Source organism: Anabrus simplex, chromosome 1 (assembly GCF_040414725.1).
Source record: "Anabrus simplex isolate iqAnaSimp1 chromosome 1, ASM4041472v1, whole genome shotgun sequence".
NCBI classification, from domain to species: domain Eukaryota; kingdom Metazoa; phylum Arthropoda; class Insecta; order Orthoptera; family Tettigoniidae; genus Anabrus; species Anabrus simplex.
The window spans coordinates 1,458,493,361-1,458,519,914 of NC_090265.1; the positions used below are offsets into that span (position 1 = coordinate 1,458,493,361).

Genomic DNA, 26,554 nt, shown 5'->3' on the forward strand with positions numbered 1-26,554 from the left:
TTCGTAGAAATCTGAAAAACAGTGTTCACTTGAAACACTTTTCTTAATATGCCAAAGTAGAATTTTTGGAAAATGACTTGTATTTACAGTTATTATTTAAGTTATGTTTTGTCATTAATTTTATGTGTTTTTTTTTAGGTCGCCAGAATAGGCAGTTAAGTGAAGATGAACGTAGTTTGGGTAGCATTGGCTACATAGCTGGAAGTTTGGCGTATTTACCTGGCAGTATGGGCTACCTGGGCAATGGGAACCAAGATCACCATTTGGAATTTCATTATGAAGAACCTCCTGCCCACTACCCACTGTGGAAGCCTCCAGGAAATTATTTCCCTCGTGGTGAAGCTCCTCCACCCTATGAAGAGGCTGTGGCTGCAGCAAGAGCTGAGGCTGCTCTTGCAGCAGCTGTGGCATCTAATAACAATAATAGCAGCAATAGTGTTAGTGGTTCAAGTGCAAGTGCCACTTTACTTGCTCCCACCAGTGGTCATCGGACAATACCCATCAATTTAGCCACCAGTGGTTCCTTTCGAATAGAACCATCTCTTGCATCTCCAAATCAGGATACTGAGATGCATTCACGTTCTTCGGAAACTTTTACTGATCCTCCAGCCAATTGTGATTCAAGGAGATCTTCAAGATTAATGGAGATTCCAGCTCCATTGCCTGAAACTCTTGAAGAGGAAGAAGAAGGTGCATTGTCTGCAATTCGCTCTGATGCATTTTATGAGGATGTATTGATTGGCCCTCCTTCATCTTTGTCTGCAGTTGAGTGTTTTAACCCCAATGTGACAGCCACCGTCCCTAAAGGAAAGAGTAGTTTGACAATTTTAACTGTTCCCCTATCAGATGCTTCAACCAGTGATGTGTCTCCTTTGCCTCGTGCAGAAAATGCAGCTTTAAACATTTCAAAGGATACAGGTGAAACCTCTAGACTTAGCAATTCTCGACTCAACGACCTGAATAAAGGCTCATTAGATAGTGGTACATGTAGTTGTTCATATCAGTGCCTGCCTCCCCCTCTTCCCCCTGATGATAATGATGATTATCGTAGTGAATGTGAAAACTGTAAAAGCACACATGGTTCACGTTATTATCTGGATCATGAACCGAACATTACCTCACCCCAGGAGACAATGACTTTGCATCGAAGACCACAAGACTATGATGCTGAGGAACAAGGTTATTATAGAACTTCACTGACGCTTCCAACCCATACTCGCAGATCTCGGTAAGTAATTTCGGCTCTATATTAGATTAATTTCCTTAACTTAAGTCACATATGAAATTGGTACATAAGGATGTTAGTAATGCAGTGCCCTTTTTTAAGTTTTAGAAATTGATTATTAATGGTATAATACATGTTAAATGCCCACAAAAAATGTGGATCGCTTTGTAAAATTTGAATCGGAAACAAGCACCAATATATAGAAACAGCTTTCATTTAGGAATATTTTATGAGCTAAGAAAAATAACTGTTGAAAAAATTTAGAAGTGAGACATAAGAAATAATTGCTTTTTCAACCCTAAATGCTAGGCACTGATTTTATTGCACCTTCAGGCGCTGAAAACTTTTAAATTTTGAAATCATCTCTAGTACCATAGTGGAAGCTGGTGATGGATTATCATACCAGTATATGGTATAATTTTTGGCACAAGTAACAAAGTTTCCTCAGTATTTCTTTCACTTATTGAATTAAGATGCTTCTTGGGCAAGGCTGCAAGAGCTATCGCGTAAATCGAGGATCGTTGAAACCTTTGTTGTGCCAGTAATGTGACAGGTGCATCATTTGAAAATATCCAGCGTGCTCTGAATCTTCAGTCCAGATTATGATTTTCCACATGGAATGTGAGGAGTCTGTTCATGGCAGGCAAAATGGACATCACCATAAAAGAAATGAAGGGAATGAAGATTCACATGCTCTGTGATAATGAACTCAGATGGCTTGTTAAGCGCATTTGTAAGAAAGAGGATAGAACACCCTATTGCTCTGGCAGTTCTGAAGATTATAGTAATCTCCACAATGGCATTGTACTTTTTGTAACAAGAGAATATAAACAATTTATCTACAATTTAGTACCAGTTTCAGACCAAATTATACTTCTAAAACTGAATTGTATTCGTTATCAGATTAACATTTTGCAGATGTTTGCCTCCACAGCAGATAAGAAATATGATAATGAAGTGGAACACTATTTATTCAGCATCCTGAAATCAATGATAAGTAATAACATAACGATAACTATGGATGATTTTAATGCTAAGATAAACTGAGGTTGGAGAATGGGGTCTTGGACAAGTCATTGATCAAGGTGACAGACTTTTCTAGTTTTGCCAGGAGATAGAAATATAATTATCACCAAAACACATGATTCCAACTTCCAAATCGTTGATGATACACATGGGCTTCCCCTGCAGTTGACAGTGAAAATTATTGGTAAGGAACCAAATTGGTTTTATCTTGATAAGAGATTCAAAAATGTTGCTCGGAAGTAACCACATAGCCAGGAGCTGATGCTGGATCTGGTCACAATCCACTAGTGGCTGATGCATGGTTGAGACTGAAGGCTGTACAGAAAATAAGACACCCACAAATTGATCTAGAAAACCTCTGTGGGTAGGGTGCGCAGATGAAGAATACACCCAAAGTATTCCCTGCCTGTTGTAAGAGACAACTAAAAGGGGCCCCAGGAGCTTTCAATTTGGGAGTGTGGGTTAGTGACCGTGGGTCCCTTAGCTGAGTCCTGGCATTGCTTCCACTTGTGCCAGGCTCCTCACTTTCACGTATCCTGTCCGACTTCCCTTGGTCAGATCTTGTTCTTTTGCGACGCCAACAGTATTAGAGCATTTGAGGCCTAGGGAATTTTCACGCCCAATTGTGGCTCTTGTCTTTCTTTGTCCAGTACTTAATTTTTCGAAGTGTCTGATTTTTTTTTTTTTTTTTTTTCCCTGTGGGTGGGGGACACAGATGAAGAATACATCCCCGGTATCCCCTGCCTGTAGTAAGAGGCAGATAAAAGGGACAACCAAGGGATGATACTTTTGGAACCACCGGGCAAGTTGGCCATGTAGTTAGGGACGTGAAGCTGTGAGTTTGCATCCAGGAGATAGTAGGTCCGAACCCCATTGTCGGCAGCCCTGAAGAGGGTTTTTCGTGGTTTCCCATTTTCATATCAGGCATACCTTAAGGCCACAGCCGCTTCCTTGCCACTCCTAGCCCTTTCCTGTCCTATCGTCACCATAAGACCTATCTGTGTCGGTGCGACATAAAGCCAATTGGAAAAATAAAAAATAAAACTTTTGGAACCATGAGACAATCTGTGATTAGTACCATTACGTGATGACCATCATGGGTCGACTTTACTTGCAATTACTATGACTACTACTACTACTACTACTACTACTACATGTGCCTGGTTGTGCTCCCTCTTAAAGGAATAATCATTATTACCTGAGGAACATGTACTGCTACTGCCTCCTGCTGGGTCTGTGGTTAGTATCTTTGGGTCTTTGGGGGAGGATTCCTATGGGAGTAGTACAATTATATGAAGAACACCATGGGTCTGTGTTGCCTGTGTATGGTGGCATAATGTGTGATACTCCGTGGGGTCTACATTGCCTGTGATTAGTACCACTATGTGAGCAACACCATGAGTATACGTAGGCTGTGATGAGTACCACTATGCGAGCAACACCATGAGTATAGGTGGCCTGTGATTAGTACCACTATATGAGGAACACCACAGGTCTAGCCAGTGCCCGTGATTATTACCTCTATGTGAGAAACACTATGGGACTACATTGCTTGTGAGTAGTACCCTTATGTGAGGAACACCATATGTCTATGTTGCCTGTGAGTGCTTCCGTAATGTGTGACATACCCTGGGTCTACATTACCTGTGTGATTAGTAGCACCATGATTCTTCGTTACCTGTGAATAATACTACTGTACTACAGGGCAAACATGGTTCTGCTTTACCAATGATTAGTACTATTATGAAGGGCTGGTGACCTGGATTTTGGACCCCTTTGGACAACAAGCATCATCCCAGAAAATAAGGCATTGTGAATCAGATCCACTGATTGTTTTGATTCATGGTCATGTTTTCATCATTTGTCTTACTTAGATTCTAGTCAGTGGATACATTTTGAAATTTTAATTATCATTTCATTTTGTTGCACCTTTTATCATTAGAGGCCAATGACCTAGCTGTTAGACCTCCTTCAATAACAAACATCATTATATGTGTTGCCTGTGCATGGTGGCATAATGTGTGATACTCCGCGGGGTCTACATTGCCTGTGATTAGTACCATTATGTGAGCAACACCATGAGTACAATGTACACATTACAATAGGTGTACAAGAGGGAGAGGAAGGAAAGGGGGAGTTGTAGAAGACAGGTGGTCTAATGTTCTAAGGGGAAGGAGATTGCAGGCTAAGGGCTCTATTCAGGATCAGAATTCACGTCAGGTGTCTGTGCGAAATCGGTACGAGCCACTCCAGGTAGAACAACAGAGGGAAGATGAGAAACAGAACTGTTGCTGAGATGTGTGAAAGTAGAAGGAAGGAAAAAGGTAGGCAAGGCAAATGTAGAGTAGAGGATAGGAAAAGACAGGTGGAACAGGGTCATCGGAAGGAGAAAAGGGAGGAGCAAGTAGCTTCTGCAGCTATCAGGAAAGATAGGGCAGACCAGGAGGGGAGGGGATTAAATGAGGTGGGTAGGGTTGAGGCTCTGGTCATGGAGGATTCCATCGTTAGACATGTGGGGAAAGTGTGTGGAGGAAAGGGAACCAGGGTAGAGTGTTATCGAGGAATTAGGTTTAGGCAGATGTTGAGGAAAGTAGAAGAGAGGGAGGAGGGGAAGGAGAAGGTGGTAGTGTTTCATGCAGCACGGGTGAAGTTTAAGGAAGCAAAGATGTTCAATAAATTTCCAATTTCTTTGAAATCGTTTAAGAAAAGCTAGGAAACAACAGATAGGGAATCAGCCACCTGGGCAACTGCCCTAAATGCAGATCAGTATTGATTGATTGAATAAATAAAGAAGCATCATCTACTAAAACTGGCTGACAGTGAGTCAGGAACTGAATTCAGAGTTACGGAAGGTGGGTTACAGTGGTGAGAACAACATTGAAGAGAAATGGAATGCAATCAAGGTCACTGTTAGATGTGTAGGGAAGCTACACGTACAACAAGAGAAAAGAAACAAGAAACAGAAGTGAATGACTGACCACATCTTAGATCTGATGGAGAACATAGGAAGACAAAGGACAACAACCCTGTATTCATCAAATCTATTATCTTTTCCATTGGTCCTCTTCTTTTCTTCTTATGCTTGTCTGATCTTAGGGGGAGGAGGCATGATACTCACTTCAAAGAGGTGGATGTGAGAAATCGGACGAGACACTGCAGGTAGAACAACAGAGGGAAGATAAGGAACAGAGAACTGTTGCTGAGAAGTGTGAAAGTAGGAGGAAGGAAAAGGTAGGAAAAGGAAATAGGAATAGGAAAAGACAGGTGAAACAGGGTCATGGAAGGGAGAAAAGGGAGGAGGAAGTAGCTTCTGCAGCTGTTAGGAAAGATAGGGCTGACCAGGAGGGTAGGGGATCAGATGAGGTGGGTAGGTTTGAGGCTCTGGTCATGGGGGATTCCATTGTTAGACATGTGGGAAAAGTGTGTGGAGGAAAGGGAACCGGGGTAGGGTGTTATCCAGGAATTAAGGCAGATATTGAGGACAGAAGAAGAGAAGGATGAGGGAAAGGTGAAGGTCGTAGTGTTTCATGTTGGTTCCAACAACGTAAGGCAAGCAGGTATAAGTACCAACATAGTTGGTGATGTGTGGAATCTGGTAAATGCAGCATGGGCGGTTTAAGGAAGTGGAGATTTTTATCAGTGGAATACTGTGTAGGAGGGATACTGACTGTAAGGTGATTTGGGATTTAAATGAGACTATGGAGTGGATATGTGGGAAACTGAGAGTGAGATTTCTAGATCCTAATGGGTGGGTAGGAGATAGCGATCTGTGCTAAGATGGCCTTCACTTAAACTGCAGTGGTATGTATAAGGTAGGAAATTTGTTTATAAGGGTTATAGGGAGGCTCATTCTAGGAAACAGGGTGGTCCAGGGAGTGATGATAAGGATACAGGGATCTGGAAGTCAAGTAGGGATGACATAAAAATGTTAGTGTTGAACTGTAGAAGTGTTGAAAAGAAAGGAATAAAATTAACAGATATTGTAATAGGAGTTGAATCATGGCTGAGAAATGATATAATGGATTCAGAAATTTTCTCACAGAACTGGAGTGTGTACCGTAGAGATAGGATAGGAATGGTAGGAGGGGGAGTATTCATTCTGGTGAAAGAAGAATCTGTTAGCTATGAAAAAGTTAAAGATGACAAACATGAAATTCTAGGTGTTAAGACTCATCTCTAAAGATAATAGGCAACTTGATGTCTTTGGAGTGTTCAGACCGGAAAAAGGTAGCGCAGACGCTGATTCAAAATTATTTGATAAGATAATCATTTATTTGGGAAACGATATAGCGGGTGATCTCAGTTTACCAAATATCAATTGGAAAGGTGATGCAAACGACAAGAAGCAAATAAGTTAATATGGGAAGGATAACTGATTCAGAAAGTGATGGAACCAACTAGAGGGAAGAATATTCTGGACGTGGTGCTGGTAAAACCAGATGAGCTGTATAGAAAAACCGAAGTAATAGATGGTATTAATGATCACGAAGCTGTTTTTATCGTAGTTAAAAATAAATGTGGTAGAAAGGAAGGTCTTAAAAGTAGGACTATTAGGCAGTACCATATAGCTGATAAAACCGTCATGAGGTAGTTTTTAAAAAGTAACTATGATCGGTGAAAAAAGGTCAGTAAAACTGTAAACAGACTCTGGGATGGGTTTTAAGCAATTGTTGAGGAATGTGAAAACAGCTTTGTACCTTTAAAGGTGGTAACGAATGGTAAAGACCCACACTATATTATAACAGAGGAGTAAAGAGACCAAGAAGGAGGTGCAGATTGGAAGGAAATAGAGTTTGAAATGGCTGTGGATTTAAGGAGATGTTGAAGGAACTCACTATCAAATTGAATCCAGCAAAGAAATCAGCTAAGGATAACATGATGGCAAGCATAATTTGCAGTCATACAAATTTTAGTGAAAAATGGAAGGGTATGTGTAGGTGCTTTAAGGCAGAAACAGGTTCCAAAGGAGGACATTCCAGGAATCATGAACAAGTAAACAAGAGGAGTGTGTATGCGAGGATCTTCAAAAGGCAGAAAGAAGTATTGTCAGCAGTATGTAAAGATTGTTGGATGGCAGGAGGGATTTATTTGCCCTATATATAAGAAAGTGGGTGAAAGATCAAATCCAGGTAACTGTAGAGGGATAACGTTACTAGATTCCCTAAGTAATATTTATACAGGAATATTAGCAAAAAGACTAATGAATTGGGCAGAGGGGTGCTCAGTCCTGTCGGGACTCCAATCAGCATTTAGGAAGAGTATGAGGACTAGTGACAACATAATGGTTGTTAAAACATTAATGGATAAATACATGAAGAAGAAAAGAGGCAAGTTGTACGTCACGGCAGTCGATTTAGAGAAAGCTTTTGATTTGGTTAGTAGACGGGCTGTCGTCTATAATTTGAGCCATCTCGGAATATCAAGAAAGATGATAAGAGCAATTGAAAATGCATATGAGGAATTTAAATTTTCTATCGAAGTGAAAGATGGGGTAGTAGTGGGAGAGATTTTTTCAAAACTGGGTCTTAAACAAGGTTGCAGATTATCACCAAGATAATTTAGTATTTATTAATGACATTTTCTATTTTGGAAGGCTTTGAGAAAGGAGCATTTCCATGTCTCGAGAACCAAGATATTCCAGGTCTTATCTTTGCAGACGATAGATATCCTGCTGCTCACATTAACCCCTGTCAAAATGCAAAACAGTATTAATGGGATAGTAAATTTCTGAGGAGTGGAATCTAAAAATCAATAAATAACTTACTGTTATTATTCTAATCTAAAAATCAATCCAAAGAAAATCAGAGTTATGGTGTGTAAAATGGGGGACAAACTCTCAAGAAGTGAACGGTGGTGGATGGGTAATACAAAATTAGTTGATAGAAAAATCGAATACCTAGGGACGATCATAAACAGCAATGGAAGATGGTCAGAACAGATAAAAAGAGCTAAAATAAAGGGAATAAGTGCTCTGGCTAGCATAAAAATATTGGACAAAAAGATGCTGAACATCGAAAATGGAGTTCAGAAAAGTTTATTTAATTCAGTAGTTAAAACAAAGTTATTGTATGGAGCAGAAATATGGGGAATAGATAATGGAATTGTAACATTAGGTGTAGTTGTTGGTAAATTTGCCAAAATAATAATGGGACTGCCAAGCTGCACTGCAAAATAGTGAAGTGAGAAAGATGTGTGAAGGGATGAGTATAGGGGCAGATATTGTTAAACGAATAATTAAATATTGGTGGAGGCTAAAGACGGGGGAGGGGGCGATATTCTAAGGATAGTATACCAGCACCAAAATGAGGGTTACTGGGTGGATGGAGTGAAGAAGGTACTGGATGACATACGAATGGGGTACTATTGGGAAAGAAATTATCAAGAAATGACAAGGGATTGTGTAAAAGGGTGGTTCAAAGAGTCAAAGATACTGAAAGACAAACAATAAGGTCAGACTGTAACAGCAAGAGAACACTTGTTGAATTTTATAAAATAAGTTAAAATATGACAATAAGAACTGAAATGTTAACAAAAAAGGGAAATGAGAGGGATAATTTGTTGGCTGATGGGAGTATATAAGAATAAAGAACAAAGACCAAAAAAAAAGGAAAACCTCTGAATTTATGCAATAAGGACATGGAAGAGAGAGAGAGAGAGAGAGAGAGTGTGTGTGTGTGTGTGTGTGTGTGTGTGTGTGTGTGTGTGTGTGTGTGTGTGTGTGTTTGCACCCGTCATGCCGGGCTCAGCTCGGCCGGTGAGCGAGGATCTCCTGGGGTAGATCGTTCGCTTATCGGCTGTGCGAAAATTTTAAGTGCAGGGATAGATGATGAACTAGTGGCAAATGAAAGAAAGCTAAATAGGTTTCACACATTTATTACAACTACTGCTCTTCTCAAATTCTACAGATAATTTACAAAATCTAGGAACTTTCATATGACTCATCTTCTTTTATGTCGTTACCAACATGGACACTCCATCGATAAATGGAACAGCAAATGCCTGAGTCTGTAAATATAATATTTAGATTTTAGTTGAAAATTAATTAAATGATTAATAATAATTAATTTGAGATTATCTCTTCCATTAATAATTAAATGATTTGAAAATAAAATTTCCTTCCTCAATGGACTTCATTTAAATCGAGTTTGAAAATGATCATTTTCACTCCTTTCTAAAAATTAAATAAAAAAATTTCTCCCATGAAATTATGGTTGAATCGTCTTCCTTAACCTTTAAACTAGTTAATAAATTCCCTTTCATAATTATTCAGTAGTTGATCTTCACACAATAACTTGGAATTTGACATCATGTTAACCTACATTTACCCATTGATTGAAAATAATTAGTTATGTCACGCTTACAACTTCTATTTTGTGAATTCAATCCACTGACATGGCCTATACTTATTTATATGTATTCGCTAGTTAAGACCCTATTCTTCCTTAAAAACGAATAAAATTCATTAAAGGTTTATATTCTGTTAAATAGTGAACCACTGAAGTTGGCATAAAATTGGCCAAAAATCCACGAAACAGCGAAGAGCATTATCACAAATATGGACTGTAAAATTACAATGAGCAAAACACAGACAAATCATACACACTACATTCACACAAAGATACACGGAAATACTATATACATATTTACACGAATGCTAGCCCTTGATTATTATTTTCATGTTTATTCAAAGTCAGGGAAAATATTCTCATGATGACAATATCGTGGGGACTTCCTCTCATCAACTTGAGATGTGGTAGAGCAATGATTATCACTTTATTGAAGAATTCAGTCATACGACGTTCAGGGAAAATTTACGAGCAAAAATCATCCGAAAATCGTCGACAAAATTGCTTAAACACAGGTCAGAATTAACATTACGCGCACGCGGTTCATAAGCTGCGATATTTATTTTTACCTTTCCACCATAATTGTGGCTCTCAATTAATCTGCGCTCACAACGAAGAAATTATGTCAGGTAACATATTTTCTTCTTAAATTGACTCAATAATGGATGCACAACTTATCTGCTAAATTCTATAATATCCATCTACCAGTCAAATAATTATAATAGCACAGCAAAAATATATATAAATGTATCGGTCAGATACTGCCATTTCCCAGGCCTAATAGAAATTCTTCTAAGCAAATAAGTAGAGGCTATATCATTACACTTTACATTTTACAAATAGGAAGAAAGAATAACAATGTTTAAATATTACTTGGTGGTGACTGTCGATCGTAGAACTCGGGCTGATGACCTAGTGCATTACCGCGTTACGCACCATCGATCGTGGTCTCGCCCATCTGAGCTGCTTCACATTCTACTCGTTCATTGAGGACATGCTGGCGCGCTGGAAACCACACCATTCATATCGTAGGAAGACAGGCATCTTGACTTGCACTCGAACCAAGAAGTTCTTGCGAAAGCTGAAACTGAAAATTAAGTCTGAGACAAGTCCAAAACACACACCGCTGTTTGACGAGATGGAAAAGCAACTTATCTTATAATATCTTCAGTTAATTGTAAATAGAATCTGTGAATGTCTGAACTGCTATCTGCTATCTGTAACATGTTGGAAGCTCTAAATAAGACGAAGTTCTCCAGTGAGCAAAGTGCGTCTTTCCACGTCTGTAGTTGAAGTCAGAATAAATCCCCACTCGTCGCGTTCAGAGGTAGAAATTCAGAGTAAAGTTTCCTTAGGAAAATCCATAATTCACCGTCTTAAGACAGGGGTGCGTCTTTTCATTATACACGATTGGTCACTTGTTTAACTTCACACGAAATTTATCACCTGATTGGCTGCCATAGTCAGACGTCATATAACTTTGCTAGTATCGATCGAGCATTAGACACACATTTCGCCTGATCACGTGGTGTTCACGGCTGATTTGAAGGTCACCTGGCTAGCGGTATCTGCTCGTTCCCTCTCGCTCGCTCTTAGCTGGGATTTCCATACACCTGGTAACTGGTTCTAGTCGACTCAACGTGCTAAAACTCCCTTCCTGGTTCACGAAATAATGTTCCAATTCACAGTAGAAATAAAATATTCTCCCTTAAATGATTTTTACCACTTTTGAAGGGGACAGTATGTATGTATGTATGGTCAGTCTTCAGCCCTAAGGCTGGTTGGATCCTCAACAGCTCTGCCATCAGCTGTCATAGATGGTCTAGGCATCACTGAAGAGACGTACTAGGGAAATGAGTGAGGTAGTTTCCCGTTGCTTTCCTCACCGACATGGAAGGATGGAAATTGCTTGCTTTCTAAAAGACTAAAGAAACAAGAAAGGTGAGAGGGAAATATGCGGTTAGGACCGCACAGCTGTGAGCTTGCATCCGGGAGATAGTGGGTTCGAACCCCACTGTCGGCAGCCCTGAAGATGGTTTTCCATTGTTTCCCATTTTCACACCAGGCAAATGCTGGGCCTGTACGTTAATGAAGGCCACAGCCTCTTCCTTCCAACTCCTATGCCTTTCCTATCCCATCGTCGCCGTAAGACCTATCTGTGTCTGTGCGACGTAAAGCCACTAGCGAAAAAAATCGATAATGAACATGAATTTTACAGCATTGCTAAATTAATAGACAAAGAACGGAAGGTACCAGGAAAAGCAGCAAAACTTTGTAACATTATAAGAGGAATGTGGGAAAAGAAATCAAGAGGATGAAAAGAGAGAAAATAAAGGAGAAGATACATACTGTAATTACGTGTAGGTGTAAAGATATTATTAAATGTACCAATAGATAAATTTTTGTATTGTAGGGTCGCTATTCATTGTTTTTTCTCAAGTTAACCAATTAAACTGCATGCGAATGAAGTATAGGCACTCAGGCATTCTTCCAGTTATTCAATTCATTCAAAAGGTAGACAATTTAAGCACCAATACAACTTAGGGAGGGTAAGATACATGCATGTCCTAGACTATATAGTGAGGTTTACATCTAGGACAAAACAATTACATAATCTGAAAAGAAAAAAAGTACAATCTAGCAATAGATTGAAATAGTGAATAAGTTAGTTGCCTCTGTGGATCCGTGGTAGTGTGTCAGCCTCCGGATCCCAAGATAGCGGGTTCAAACCCGGCAGAGGTCGTCAGATTTTTGAAGGGCGGAAAAAAGTCCATTCGACACTCCATGTCGTACGATGTCGGCATGTAAAAGATCTCTGGTGATACATTTGGTATTTACCCGACAAAATTAATTAAATCTTAGCCATAGACGCCCAAGAGAGATCCGGTTTACTCTGTCTGCCATCTAACGGACCTAGAGTAAAACGGAACGTCAAAATTGACGAGCAGACAGCCAGATGGCGTCAAATCGAAATGTCTGCACACGGTAGCTGAGGTCATACCATTATTATTATTATTATTATTATTATTATTATTATTATTATTATTATTATTATTGAATAAGTTTACTTGTAGGCCCTTCCTGCATCCAGGTCGGTCAACGTAAAGGATTCCCAGCCAGCTTCTCAGGGAATATCAAAATTTGGTTTAGTTTTACGTGGGATTCAAAAGACTATTCGATGTGCCAATTACCATATTGTCAGTCTCGACCTCGCTGATGGACGTCTCCATCTGACACATCACGGCAGTGATATCCAACTCCAAAAATGCAATACCTTATTTCTAATACGTCTTATCCTACTATTATTTCCATAAATAACACTTCAAGTTATCCATTACTTATAACTATTTATTAAACATAATAATGTAATAAAGAATAGGAAGAGAAAAATATCATGATATACAAATTGTTTTCCAGTAGATAAGCAATCACTGAACAGCTGTTTCCTTACATTATGCAATTAACCTTCGTGTCTTAGTTTCTACTTTCTTCATGTCATTAATTGAAATAGATTGGCTTTTCTCCTTTATGCTTTGTTATAAGTGGAGATTGATCAGTTACAATCTATATCTGACGATTGACATTGTTCTAAACTGATTTTAAAAAATTCTTCTTCTTGGTCCATACTCTTAATTGAAAATTGGAGTTTAGCATCGTATCTAACCAAAATTATACCATTCAGCATTATCAGTTCAGTATCCTAACTAAGGTATAATATTCTTTGGCTGATTACTGTAATCTGAATCTGTTTGATCAGAATTATTTTTTTGAAATTTCTAATTGAGTCGTCCAGTTGCAAAACCCGTTATGTGCAGACGAACAATTTTTTCAGGAAGGGCAAAAAACTGTCATTTGTTATGCAACAAAGATAGGAGGTTGAAATTTTGTAATTAAATAGTAAGCGTTCATCTTCATCATACCGCAAAATCTCCACAAAACATAACTTATAAAATCCATGTAATTTGCAAAAAACATTTGGACATAACGAGTTTTGCAGCAGTTTTGTGGAGATAAAAGGTATGTTCTGCAGTATATGGAATGTAGTGCACAGATTTATGGTAAACATGATTTATTAGCTACGTTTGAAAGTATTACACTGTGAAAATAGCAAGTTTTGATATCTAATCCCCATGCTTTGATTTTATGATTACATCAAGAAATCATCATTCATTCAAAACGTTTTATAAATTCTTTAACATTTTGTACAGTTACATTTACAATCCGTTATTGTCCTCAACAAAATCTCGTATTACAAGTAATCAGTGTCATAGTCTGGCATTTCACTGTTTAAAGTTTGCCGCTCGTCAAACAGTGTCTTGTAGAACATGTGGTCATCGTTCCTTATCCACTCTTTTCCAAAATGTTTGGTTAGCAATGTGTTCAGGTCGTTGAGCTTTTCTTTCTTAAGAGGAACCCCTTCCTCCACTGGTACCGGCACAATAGCAGAAAAGGGTTTCCCATGCTTCAATATGCTTTTCGCTTCCACCACAATCGGTGTTATAGTTTACTTCACCTCTTATCACACAGTTGCCTGATCTTGTTCGTGTAAGTATGATCTTCTTACAGGGTTCTGGGATATAACGAGCTTTGCTGCATAACACACGCTGGACATAACGACTTCTGCAGCAGTTCCAGTTATTTGTCACCTTTTAACGTATGGATTAAATGGACTTTGCTCATGTATTACATTACTGGATTGTGTATTTTGATGAGCTGCATAAAACTCATTTTGAGAAAAACTGGACATAACGGGTTTTGCAACTGGACGACTCAATTGAACTTTATTATCTGAAATGTTATTATGATCTCAGTTGTTTACTTGGTTTTGGAATGCTCAGTAAGTTTCTTGTATGCAGCCAGCATTTGCTGTTATTAACCTATCATTCACAGCAAAATATTTCTACAACTAACATTTACATATTAAATTCATGTAACACATAAGCAAGGTTCACTATATCATACATACCTTTCATTCTATATAAATGAGCATTAGAATTCAGACATGTGCCAAAAATGTATTGTACTTCCTTCTGTGGTGATATAAGCGGACATTACATATACTCTCGTGTGCCATTTATATTGAATCACTTCATAACCTCGATCTTGACTTGATCTGGAAAGGGGTAGTTCTGAATGCGTCGAGTAACCCTATTATAATCGATTACCATGATATTTATTTCAAATATGGAGGCTATTAGCTGATTAGGGGACATTATTGCGAGTTTTACTTGCGGTTGGAATACGCTGTAATCATACTAGTATGCTCTCTTCTCGACAAAAACACTGCCATACAATAACTACCAAGTGTGATCCTATTCTCGTGTCCTCTAATATCACATCTTTCCTCGAAATCGACAACGGATACACCTTCATATCTTTTACATTTCCACATTTACTCTATTGAACTATATCACTACATAGACTAATGCCTTTCACATTTCATATCTTCTTAATACCTCTTATTCTTCATAACATTTAACTTCCCTCGACGTTATTGCTTCTGCACTTGCCCATAATTCACATAGGATCTTCTTTGTATTATACAGCCATTGTCCTGTCTATTAATATTATTATATCCTAGAACCCATCTTAATTTCATACAGCCGGGCTGAGTGGCTCAGACGGTTAAGGCGCTGGCCTTCTAACCCCAATTTGGCAGGTTCGATCCTGGCTCAGTCCGGTGGTATTTGAAGGTGCTCAAATACGACAGCCCCGTGTCGGTAGATTTACTGGCACGTAAAAGAACTCCTGCGGGACTAAATTCCGGCACCTCGGCGTCTCCGAAGACCTTAAAAAGTAGTTAATGGGATGTAAAATGAATAACATTATTATTATTAATTTCATACAGTATGTAACCTCTCCAATACTCTTTGAATGACAACCACATAGACCTTCAGTATGATTTGGGATCTATACATCTGTTCATAACACATTCTCCTATGGCATAAAAAAACCATGGTAACTGTGGCGTTCTCCTGACTAGTGCACAAGGACAGGCTAAGCCAGCAATCTTTGACACAATACCACGGATGTATATATGAAGAAGGGAACTTTTGCACATTAGTTAACAGAATTTCAAATTGACTCTGAGATGAGCTCATGAAGACTTTACATAAACTCATCAACATACATCATAATAAATCTCCTACAAATGCGGAATTCATAAATACAGCGCCACATAACATCAAAACAATGGACTGAGTGAGAATATGTACAAACGTCAAGAACAGTGTTTTAATGCTCTAGTGAACTTTTTAGGCTGTCAAAAGTTACTTCTTCAAGCATGTTCCATCATCATAACATATCATTATTTCAACATTAGTCACTTGCAATCATTATAGTAATATTTTACCAGCTCAACATTAAAACATTTTTAAATAAGTATCTCTGAGCCTAGGATAGAGAAAGTGATATGTCTACAGACAAATAAGGGTAGAAAATCTCCAGGACGAGGGAATTACAAGTACATGGGCTTGATTAGTGAAAAGTTCCAAACAGTAGACAGTAAGCTGGTTCAGGATATAGAAAGAGGATGGGTGGCATACAGGGATGCTATATTAGAAACACCAAGGAAATGCCTAGGGACAACTGTGTGTAAAGATGGGGGAAAATAAACATCTAGGAATAATGATGGAGTGCGGCCAGCTTCTAAACTGATAAGGAAGGCATATCAGAAATGGCTCCAAACAAGGACTCATACACACGTACATAAAAGAAATGGAGCAAGACAAACAATTTTTGAATCCAAGAAGAAGTCGTAGGATTTTGGTAATGACCTGGAAAGGCCAGGTCAAGTGACAGTAATAAAGAATCTTAGAAAGAGGGAGAAAGGAAATTAATAGTTTTTTTGGGTAAATCAGTTGAACTCTTAGTAGATTCCAGGGAATCACTGGACAAGTGTCAGGAATATCTTGCAAATCATCTTCCGAATGTAAAAGGAAATGTTTATGTTGATGTCGCAAACAATCTAGCCCATGAGGAGGAGGACAATGATTGTCAGTGAAACTTTGCTTGAGGAACTGGAAAGGATTTAAATAAACTCCAGTGTCAAAATGCAGCTGGAATATATGGCATTAGATCTGAAATGGTAAAATATAATGGGAAGGCAGGGATGAAATGGCTTATAGAGTAATTCAAGATTAGCATGGAATTTTAGTAAGGTACCTTCTGATTGGACAAAAGCAGTAATTGCACCTATCTATAAGCAAGGAAACAGAAAATATTGCAACAACTATCAAGGTATTTCATTGATCAGTATACCAGGCAAGGTGCGATCGGTGGTTGAGAGTAAGTTGGATGAAAACCAGTGTGGACCACAGAGAGGCTATCACGATCTTATTTTCAGTATGTGCCAGGTAACTGAAAAATGCTTTGAGAGGAATTGTCAGTTATGTTTCATAGATTTAGAGAAGAGTACCGGGGGTAAAGATGTTGGACATTCTGGGGAATTATGGCATTATGGGTAGATTGGACTAGACAAAAGAGTGACTGAATGGGTTGCTATATTTCTAGAAAATAGATCTCAGAGAGTTAGAGTAGGTGAAGCTTTGTCTGACCCTGTAATAGTTGAGAGGGGAGTTCCTCAGGGCAGTGTTATCGGACCTTTATGTTTTCTTATATTTATAAATGATATGAGTAAAGGAGTGGAATCGGAGGTAAGGCTTTTTGCGGATGATGTTATTCTCTATAGAGTGATAAATAAGTTACAAGATTGTGAGCAACTGCAACGTGACCTCGAAAATGTTGTGAGATGGACAGCAGGCAATGGTATGTTGATAAACGGGGCAAAAAGTCAGGTTGTGAGTTTCACAAATAGGAAAAGTCCTCTCAGTTTTAATTACTGCATTGATGGGGTGAAAGTTCCTTTTGGGGATCATTGTAAGTATCTAGGTGTTAATATAAGGAAAGATCTTCACTGGGGTAATCACATAAATGGGATTGTAAATAAAGGGTACCGATCTCTACACATGGTTATGAGGGTGTTTAGGGGTTGTAGTAAGGATGTAAAGGAGAGTGCATATAAGTCTCTGGTAAGACCCCAACTAGAGTATGGTTCCAGTGTATGGGACCCTCACCAGGATTACCTGATTCAAGAACTGGAAAAAATCCAAAGAAAAGCAGCTCGATTTGTTCTGGGTGATTTCCGACAAAAGAGTAGCGTTACAAAAATGTTGCAATGTTTGGGTTGGGAAGAATTGAGAGAAAGAAGAGGAGCTGCTCGACTAAGTGGTATGTTCCGAGCTGTCAGCGGAGAGATGGCGTGGAATGACATTAGTAGACGAATAGGTTTGAATGGCGTTTATAAAAGTAGGAAAGATCACGATATGAAGATAAAGTTGGAATTCAAGAGGACAAACTGGGGCAAATATTCATTTATAGGAAGGGGAATTAGGGATTGGAATAACTTACCAAGGGAGATGTTCAATAAATTTCCAATTTCTTTGAAATCATTTCGGAAAAGGTTAGGAAAGCAACAGATAGGGAATCTGCCACCTGGGCGACTGCCCTAAATGCAGATCAGTATTGATTGATTTTGATTGATTTGATTATTAAAAGCAATCAAAGGCATTGATATTGACTACTGGGCTACAAAAAGAATTGATGGTATAATGAGTTCTTGGTTCAAGGTACTTACAGGGATTAGATGAGGCCTTAATCCTTCACATTTGTCGTTCATAGTTTACTTGGAGTATCTGCTGAAAGGTATAAAGTGGCAGGAAGGGATTCACATGGAAATTTAGTAAGTAGTTTGACCTGTGCTGATGACTTGGTCTGAGTGGCAGACTGTGCTGAATGCCTACAATCTAATATATTCGAACTTGAAATTAGATACAATGAGTATGATATGAAAATTAGCTCTTATAAGAATAAATTGGCATCAGTAAGGAAGAAACCTAAGAGAATTGAATGTCAGGTTGGGAATATAAAACTGGAACAGGTGGATCATTTCATGTGTTTAGCCAGGCTGAGTAGATCAGGCAGTAGAGTGCTGGCCTTCTGAGCTCAACTTGGCAAGTTTGATCTGGGCTCACCCCGGTGTTATTTGAAGGTGCTCAAATACGTCAGCCTCGTGTCGGTAGATTCATTGGGACGTTAAAGAACTCCTACAGAACAAAATTCTGGCACGTCTGTGTCTCCGTTAACTGTAAAACTAGTTAGTGGGGTGTAAAATCAATAGTATTATTATCAAATGTTTAGGATGTGTATTCTCCCAGGATGGTAATACGAAGGCTGTTTTTTTATTTTAATAGGCCATAAACAATAGACGTATTGAGATAATAAGATGATTTTATTACCAAAAGATTTGTATATTCTTACCTATTTTTCTACATAGTCACCATGAAGGGTGAGGCATTTGTCATAACGAGAGACCAACTTTCCTATACCCTCTGCAAAGAAGTCTGCCGCCAGTGAGCTCAGGTAGGTCCTTACAGTGTCTTGAAGCTCTTCGTTGGTAGCAAAGCGTTGTCCACACCTTTGTTTCTCGAAAGAGGTGATAGTCACTGGGTGCTAGGTCAGGACTGTAAGGTGGGTGGTCAAAGACTTCCCACTTGAACTTTTGGATGCCATTCGCTTCATTTTGTGGCTCTTGCTCAACATTTTTCGGACCCAGCGGGCACGCGGTTTTTGGTATCCTAGCTCGGTGGTCACAGTTTTGTACAGGGAAGACCATAAAATATCTGGAAATTTTGTGGAAAGTTCACTAATCGTAAACCTCCGTGTCTCGTGGATCACTTGGTTATTACAAGAGACTGTCATAGATTTAGAGAAGAGTGCCGGGGGGAAAGATGTTGGCCATTCTGGGGAATTATGGCATAATGGGTAGATTATTAAAAGCAGTCACTTGGTTAACTCGGTCAACCAAACTTGCAGTAGCAACCGACTTGCATCCTTGACCACCTTTGTCATGGACGTCTGTTCGACCTTTGGCAAATTTCCTACACCATTTTCTCACAGCGCTGTCACTCATACAGTGTTCACCGTACACTTCACTCATCCTGCAATGAATTTTAGCAGCAGTGCATCCTTCAGCTTGAAGGAAAGGAATCACATTTTGCAACTCACAATTGGCGGGAGCATCGATCGTAGCGGCCATCGTTACTCGCCCGTAGCTCGGCGACGACTGAGGGATTGGAGCCAGCACTGGCGGCAGTTGTAGCGAGAGAGCAGCATAATTGTACAACGCGCAGACCCGCTTCCTGCCACTGCGCAATTTACTTATAGAAACAAACGGAACTTGAAAAGAAAAAGGAAAAAAAAACCAGCCCTCGTATAGTAGGAAAGATGGAATCAAGGTACTGCAAAGCTAATGCAGTGAGCTTGTAGTTGCAATCAAAAGTATTCTGTAAGAAAGAAGCTGTCTCCCGGACAAAACTATCTTTACTCCGGTCTGTTTTTAGACCAACTTTACTGTATGGGAGTGAAAGCTGGGTGGACTCAGGATATGTTATTCATAAGTTACAAGTAACAGACATGAAAGTAGCAATGATATTACCATTGGGAACAATGGCTGGATGGTACTCAGAATGAGGAGAATAAGACTAAGTTATGGGTGAACTCGATTGATGAAGCTGTACGCATAAACCGGTTTAGGTAGTGGGGACGTGTGAGGCAAATGGAGGAGGATAGGTAACCTAGGAGAACAATGGACTCGGTCGTGGAGAGTAAGAGAAGCATAGGGAGACCAAGACAACTATGGTTAAACTCAGTTTCTAATGATTTGAAGAAATGAGGCCACAGAGCTAGTGTATGTATGATGTCACACAGTTGTATATATATCTGGTAAGTTTTACAGACAGTGTACTCAGTCGTCCTCCAAGAATATGATGGCTGCTGTAGCAGTAGTTTAACCCTGACAATTACACCATGCGATTTTCTGACGTGTCGTGCGAATGAAGGCCATCTAGTCCTCATAAGGAGGGGAGAGTTATCCCCTCCACCACCTCTATTCCTTGTTCATTCCGTCTTGTAATTTTAACATAACTTTAAATAATAGGCTTTGAGTGGCACGTCTTCGAGGCGTGTGGTGTAATTAAAGCAATATTTATAGACGTGTTACTGCCAGGCTTAAGATGCTGCGACGATTATCGTTTGATTTGTACAGACTGAGAACTGAGATACAACTGAGGGCTGACTGAATGAATGAATGAATGAATGAATTAGGCCAAGACCCTTGTAAACACAGCACTTCCGTGATGATGTTGCACTATCAGTGCTTACCTCCCCTGCATCAAGGAAACAACTAACTGACTAGGATGGTTTTCTTATAAACCTACCAAGATTTATTGTATCCATAAAAGGATAAGACAGCTTCACTGATCTTGTAGAGACCTCACTTAATTAATGTTGTTTGTATAGGATCTCCAGCTCTTACAGAGAAATCCGTATTGAGCAGACTAGTCAGTCGATTGAGTGCTGTCTAAGCATAAATGTCCTGTCGGATTAAATATGTAACAACTCTTTAGGACCATACACTTGTCCTTGGCTATATCATCTCCATTGGCTCAAGGGTAATGCATCACCCGTTGAGCACTTAATTCGAACAGAAGGGAAGTATTTCAAATTCAGGAACATCATTATTTCAGGAAGGATAAAAGCTTTCAGCTCAGCAAAGTCTGGTTTCTTCCACATTGTCATTTTATACATCACTAAAAGTACTAGTATTCTCCAGAGCTCATCCACAGAAAATCACATAGGACATATAGCAGATCTTGAGTTGTTTTCAGTCATACCACTGACATTAAATAATTAAAGTATTTTTTATTCGTAATTACACATTGTATGGTACAGTGTTCACTGTTCATTGTTATGATTTAATACACAATACCTTACGACACTATTCCCCAAACTACTACTACTTCATGTCCTTTTTCCCAATTTATTAGGGTCAGTAATAGATGTGGATTTTGCCCAGTTTTACCAGAATTTTCAGACTCCAACTGCGTGTGGAAATACATGTTTACTATTGTGCTTTTTTGTGGTGTTTGATAGTGTGGTGTGTTGCATGTAGATGAAGAGAAGTATTTTAAAACAAACCCAAACATCCAGTCCCCAAGCCAGACTAAATAACAATTCATAGTAAAAATACTCAACCCTAGTAAAAATACTCAGCCCAGCCAAGAATCAAAACCGGGTGCCCTGTGCACCGAAGGCCAGCATGCTGACAATTCAGCTGTGGAACTGTACGACACTATTCTCCAAATATTTCACTGTAATGTGCTAGTATAATAATAATGTTATTTGCTATACATCCCAGTACAGTAACTACTTTTACGGTTTTCGGAGATGCCGAGGTGTTGGAATTTAGTCCCACAGCAGTTCTTTTACGTGCCAGTAAATCTACCGACACGAGGCTGGCGAATTTGAGCACCATCAAATACCGCCGGACTGAGCCAGGATCGAACCTTCCAAGTTGGGGTCAGAAGGCCAGCTCCTCAACCGTCTGAGTCATTCAGCCCAGCTAATGTGCTAGTATTTTACTCTCAAACCTTTGTCATTTACTGAGGAAAGAGCTTTCAGTCAGTATATAACTTCAAGAGATGGTACCATTTATACCAGATCTGTAATATTGATTCAATTCTGCAGAATACTGTTAGTGATGTGTATGCTTTGTCTGGCTCCTTAGCTGAATGGTCCGCACCGCATACTGAATTTTGGTTCAGAGGGCACTGGGTTTTATTCCGAGCTGGGCCGAGGATTTTAACTGTGTATGGTTTAAAACTGGATATTTGCTTTCATCTTAATATACTTCTCTTCATTTACAAACAACACACCAAACCACTAACCACCACGGAAACACACAATAGAGAATGCGTGTCTCAACATAGGGTTGTCCTTGTGGTTCATATTCCATGTTCAGATAGATGTCCTGTGACTTTGATCACGATATCAACGCTCATGTTAAACTGCTTGCTTGCTTGCTTGCTTTTTTGCTTACTGCTTTTGAACTTTCAATTGAAATAAATCTGTGATATTTTGGCAACTTTTCAAATAGATGTTCCAGTTTGGTATCTGGAGTTGGGAAACAGTTTTAATGTCATCAATTCTCAGTGTTGTCACATAAGCGCCAGAGTAATTTACTAGGAGTTTTGATGCTATATATAGTCTGAATATAAATCATATGAAGTCTTTTTTTTTTAAATTTTCTTTTGCAGCACAGCAACACTACACGGACAGTCGGCAACCCCTCTCCATGGTGCTAGAGACAATTGGTTCAGTAGTATGCCAGCGTCATCCACTTCTACTTCGTCTGAAGAAGAATAACACCATTTTGAAAGTGACAGTTTTGAACCAGTGATTTACTGTTTTTTAATTAAATGTTTTTTCTTTTGTTGTAATTTTAACAGGATTCTGAGGGTGTAGAGCATTGATAAGCCCACCTGGTAAAATCTGTTCAAAGTCATTTTTTAATAATACTAATAAAATATTAATGTACAAGAGAACATGAACATCCCCTCAATAACTCTAGGAAGAAACTTAGGAGATGGTATACCATGTTACATGAATATATCATGTCATTCTGTGGTAAGGTCAAGTGCCAGTGATTCACTATCTTTGGTATTGCTTTATGATTTTCCTTCCAGTGTAAACATCTAAATTCTGCAGCAATTGAGCATTATTCATACTACTGCTCGTCAGACAATTTTAGTGAGAATTTGCTTAAGCATGTTTGCCATCTTATCCACTCAGTGTGTAGTAACAGTTTGTGACCTTGCAGATTTGACCCATGAGTGGGATCCTATTGCATGCTTATAAATATGTGGTCTCAAGGCTACCATAGTAAAACACTCCTAAAATGCTGTTGGCCTGTGCCAATTTCAAACCTGCCATTATGGACTTAGAAGGTTCTCACCAAACTTAATCCTCAGGATAGATGGTACAGTTTGATTAATAATAATACTTCACTCTTCTTTCCAGAATTGCAAATTTAAATGTTGAAACTATATTCAGTTTACAGTTTTGCCAAACAAAAAACTTGTTTCTTTTTCACACTAAGAAAACCTTCCAGCATACCAAAATTCAGTGTCAGGTGTTCTTAAGTATCACTTTCTGTAAACTTCCCACAATTATTAAGTAGCCATCATACTTGTCCAGATAGCCTTTTGATAATGCTGTTGTCCCTATGTGGTTTTGATTTCATGAAGTTGAAAATTATACTTTCCAGGGATTTTGCTCTATTCTTCTCATGGAACTTTGTTCAAGTGACTTTGGGAGAGTGCGTGTGTATGTATATTAGATCTCTTTTCAAAGCTATCACAATGGTACAATTTAAGATAATGGAAGGAGATCGAAACCATTGTTCCACATGAATATGTGATCCTTTCTGTGCTATCATGAATATGAAATATGAAATTCCTCAAAGAAGAGATGAACTCAACGTGCTTTGTCACATTGAATGTGTATGTAACATGGTTTGTTCCTCAGCTTAAGGCTTTTGCTAACATTGGAACACAAAAATACTTTTTATATAGCTCTCTTTCTTTGTCTTCAGAATAGGAATGGGAAAATTATGTCTTAAATCATGTGGAAAATGTATTCCACCTTATATTTTATATCAAGTTGTTTAGTATTGTTGAGGTATCTGCATATTAACAATCCCATTGCCGAATTTGCATTTGAAGAAGAACATAGGCATTCAATAGAGTTAGTACAGAGAAGCAGGGAGCATTGAGAGATCACACTTGCTTTCACTTTTGATATTGCCTTCCTTCTCATCTTCACTGTCATCAGATCCGACAAAGTTTTTTCTCATCATGGAGCCTGCAAACTTTGTTGCATTCTAACTTAATATATAGCCATTAAGTTTTCCAGTCTGTTGAAACTAATGCAAGATTACTAATTACTAGGTAAAACCAGAAAAATAAAACATTTAATTAATAATAATAGAATGACTTGACATGCCACTAGGTTGAAATTTGAAAATAAAATGGCTTCCACTTTAAAAAAAAAAAACATTCAGTAAGTTCATAATCCAGTCATCTCTGAGAATTTTGTATTCAGTAATATTCATCTCACTCGGCTATGCTTATTTACAATAAAAAAAACTGACAGCCAAAAAATGCTCCATCTAAGTCAATCATGCATAACTACAATCACATCGATAGACCCCCTTAAGGACTGTTAACGCAATCTGTAGAGTAAGGTTGCGCATGATGGCATTCAGGAGAGGGCAAAGCCTGATAGTGCATGCACTCTTTACTTTCTCCCAGCTAGTCACAAGAAGGAAGCCAGCAAGGGTCCCACATTATGCTCCATGCTTAACGTAGATCAGACCAGTGCATACTAAAACCTGGGTTTGATGCACCTAACTTTTGTTGGGCTAACTTTATTTTAAAATAGTATGTAGCTTTTTATTTTCAGTAGGAAACACATGTTATGTTCACATGGGCCTAGTTATTAGTATTAAAACATGACATTTCTGTAAAGTGTAATTATCATAATGCAACTTAACATAACATCCACAAAACACAATCCTGACATTTTGTCACAGAAACTAACATAAAATTTGGAACAAACCATAATAATGAAATCAGTTGAATTTTTGGGAACATTGTAGTTGTAAAATCTTTGTAATTACTGTTTCACTTGTTCAATTACAAATTGTTCTGTCTGCTCTTTAACTGAGTAGTATGTAGTTACTGTCAAATTCAGAAGTATGGATACTTGAGTTTAAACGTTGACAGAAAACGAGCAGTCATCATCATGAACAGTTTTCAGCCTTTGGCTTGTCGATTCTGAGGCAAAGTTTTACGAGCGCATGATCTCACTGATGCCAACCCTCCACGGGATCTGAAAGGCTGCTCCTAACCTGGAGAACAGATGCCCTTGTAGCCGCCCTTAACCTGGAGTACAGACGCTACCTAAGTTTTCAGAGGCATTTTCTCCTCCGAGGGATCATCACCCTTCTAAAAGTGTTCTTCTGCTCGAAGCCATTGCCCCTCTCAGGGTGTCGGTTATTTTTGGCTACCCAGCACTTGACATTGAGTCGCTGGCTGTGTAGTCTATTCCATTACCATAGCAGGGTCACCTGGCCAGACCACACCACACCAAATTTTAACTGCATTCTTTCTGTGTTTAATATACAGCTTTTTTATGTGTTCATTGCTTTAACTATTTTAATCCACAATTAAAATTAATCCTTTTTTTTTCAGCTTTCTGCAAACAATTCTCAAGTTTAAAACTCAGAAAAAATAAAATGCATTATCCTATCATAATAAACTCTTAATTGTTATAGCCATAAATGTTCTTAACAAGTTTTCAAACTTACGAACTTAAATTGTCATTGCATAAAATTTTATCAATTGAATGTAGAATGGGTTTCTCAGAACTGCAAATTTGAAGTTGTAGGGCCTACTTAACTTCATTATGAACTCCATAATTAGTTTTGAAAATCAGTATTTACAAAAATGTATGCTTATCTGTTGATTTTATATTGATTATTACTTGATAGAGATATTGAGCAAGTGCTGAGCAGAGAAAAAAGGGCCTTCACAGACTATGGTCGACACTGGACTGTTGGACTGCTCTCCAACCAAGGTAACGCAACTTCACATCAGTCATCTCCTTTAACTTTTACTGTAATTTGAAAGTAGTTATGTGTGGCTTCTTCCATTTCTTCTCTTGACTTGTTTTCCACTGGATCCAATATGCCTATGGTATCCAAGTTCCAAAAGTCAGCTATCGAGGCAGATTGAATGAACAGTGAGGTTGTATATAGAGCTAGAGTGTCACTCTCCCCTTCCTTCAGTCTGCCAGTCACAGTCCAGCCAAGCGCTGTCCTATCAGCTACCAATCCTGATTCAAGCTCATACATTTCATCAATCAAAATACTTCTAGCAACATCAGCTCCTAGAAGAACTTCTATGTCAGCCGGGTCAGTTACCACATCTGAGAGCCATATCTTTCTCTCCCTCATCTCTTTCTTCCAGGGTCCAGACTTTGGAAAATTTCCCACAAA

At 38.7% G+C, this 26,554-nt stretch overlaps 1 protein-coding gene across 1 annotated transcript in view; it reads left to right on the plus strand.

Moving 5' to 3' along the window:
* Positions 1-23,033, plus strand: part of LOC136858419 (uncharacterized) — a 102,956-nt gene extending 79,923 nt beyond the window's left edge. Inside the window, exons 4-5 of the mRNA XM_067137946.2 lie at positions 139-1,228; positions 22,752-23,033. Of these exons, the coding sequence (XP_066994047.1) occupies positions 139-1,228; positions 22,752-22,860 (1,199 nt within the window). The 3' untranslated portion in view covers positions 22,861-23,033. The remainder of the gene's footprint in view (positions 1-138; positions 1,229-22,751) is intronic.
* The last annotated feature ends 3,521 nt before the right edge of the window (positions 23,034-26,554 follow it).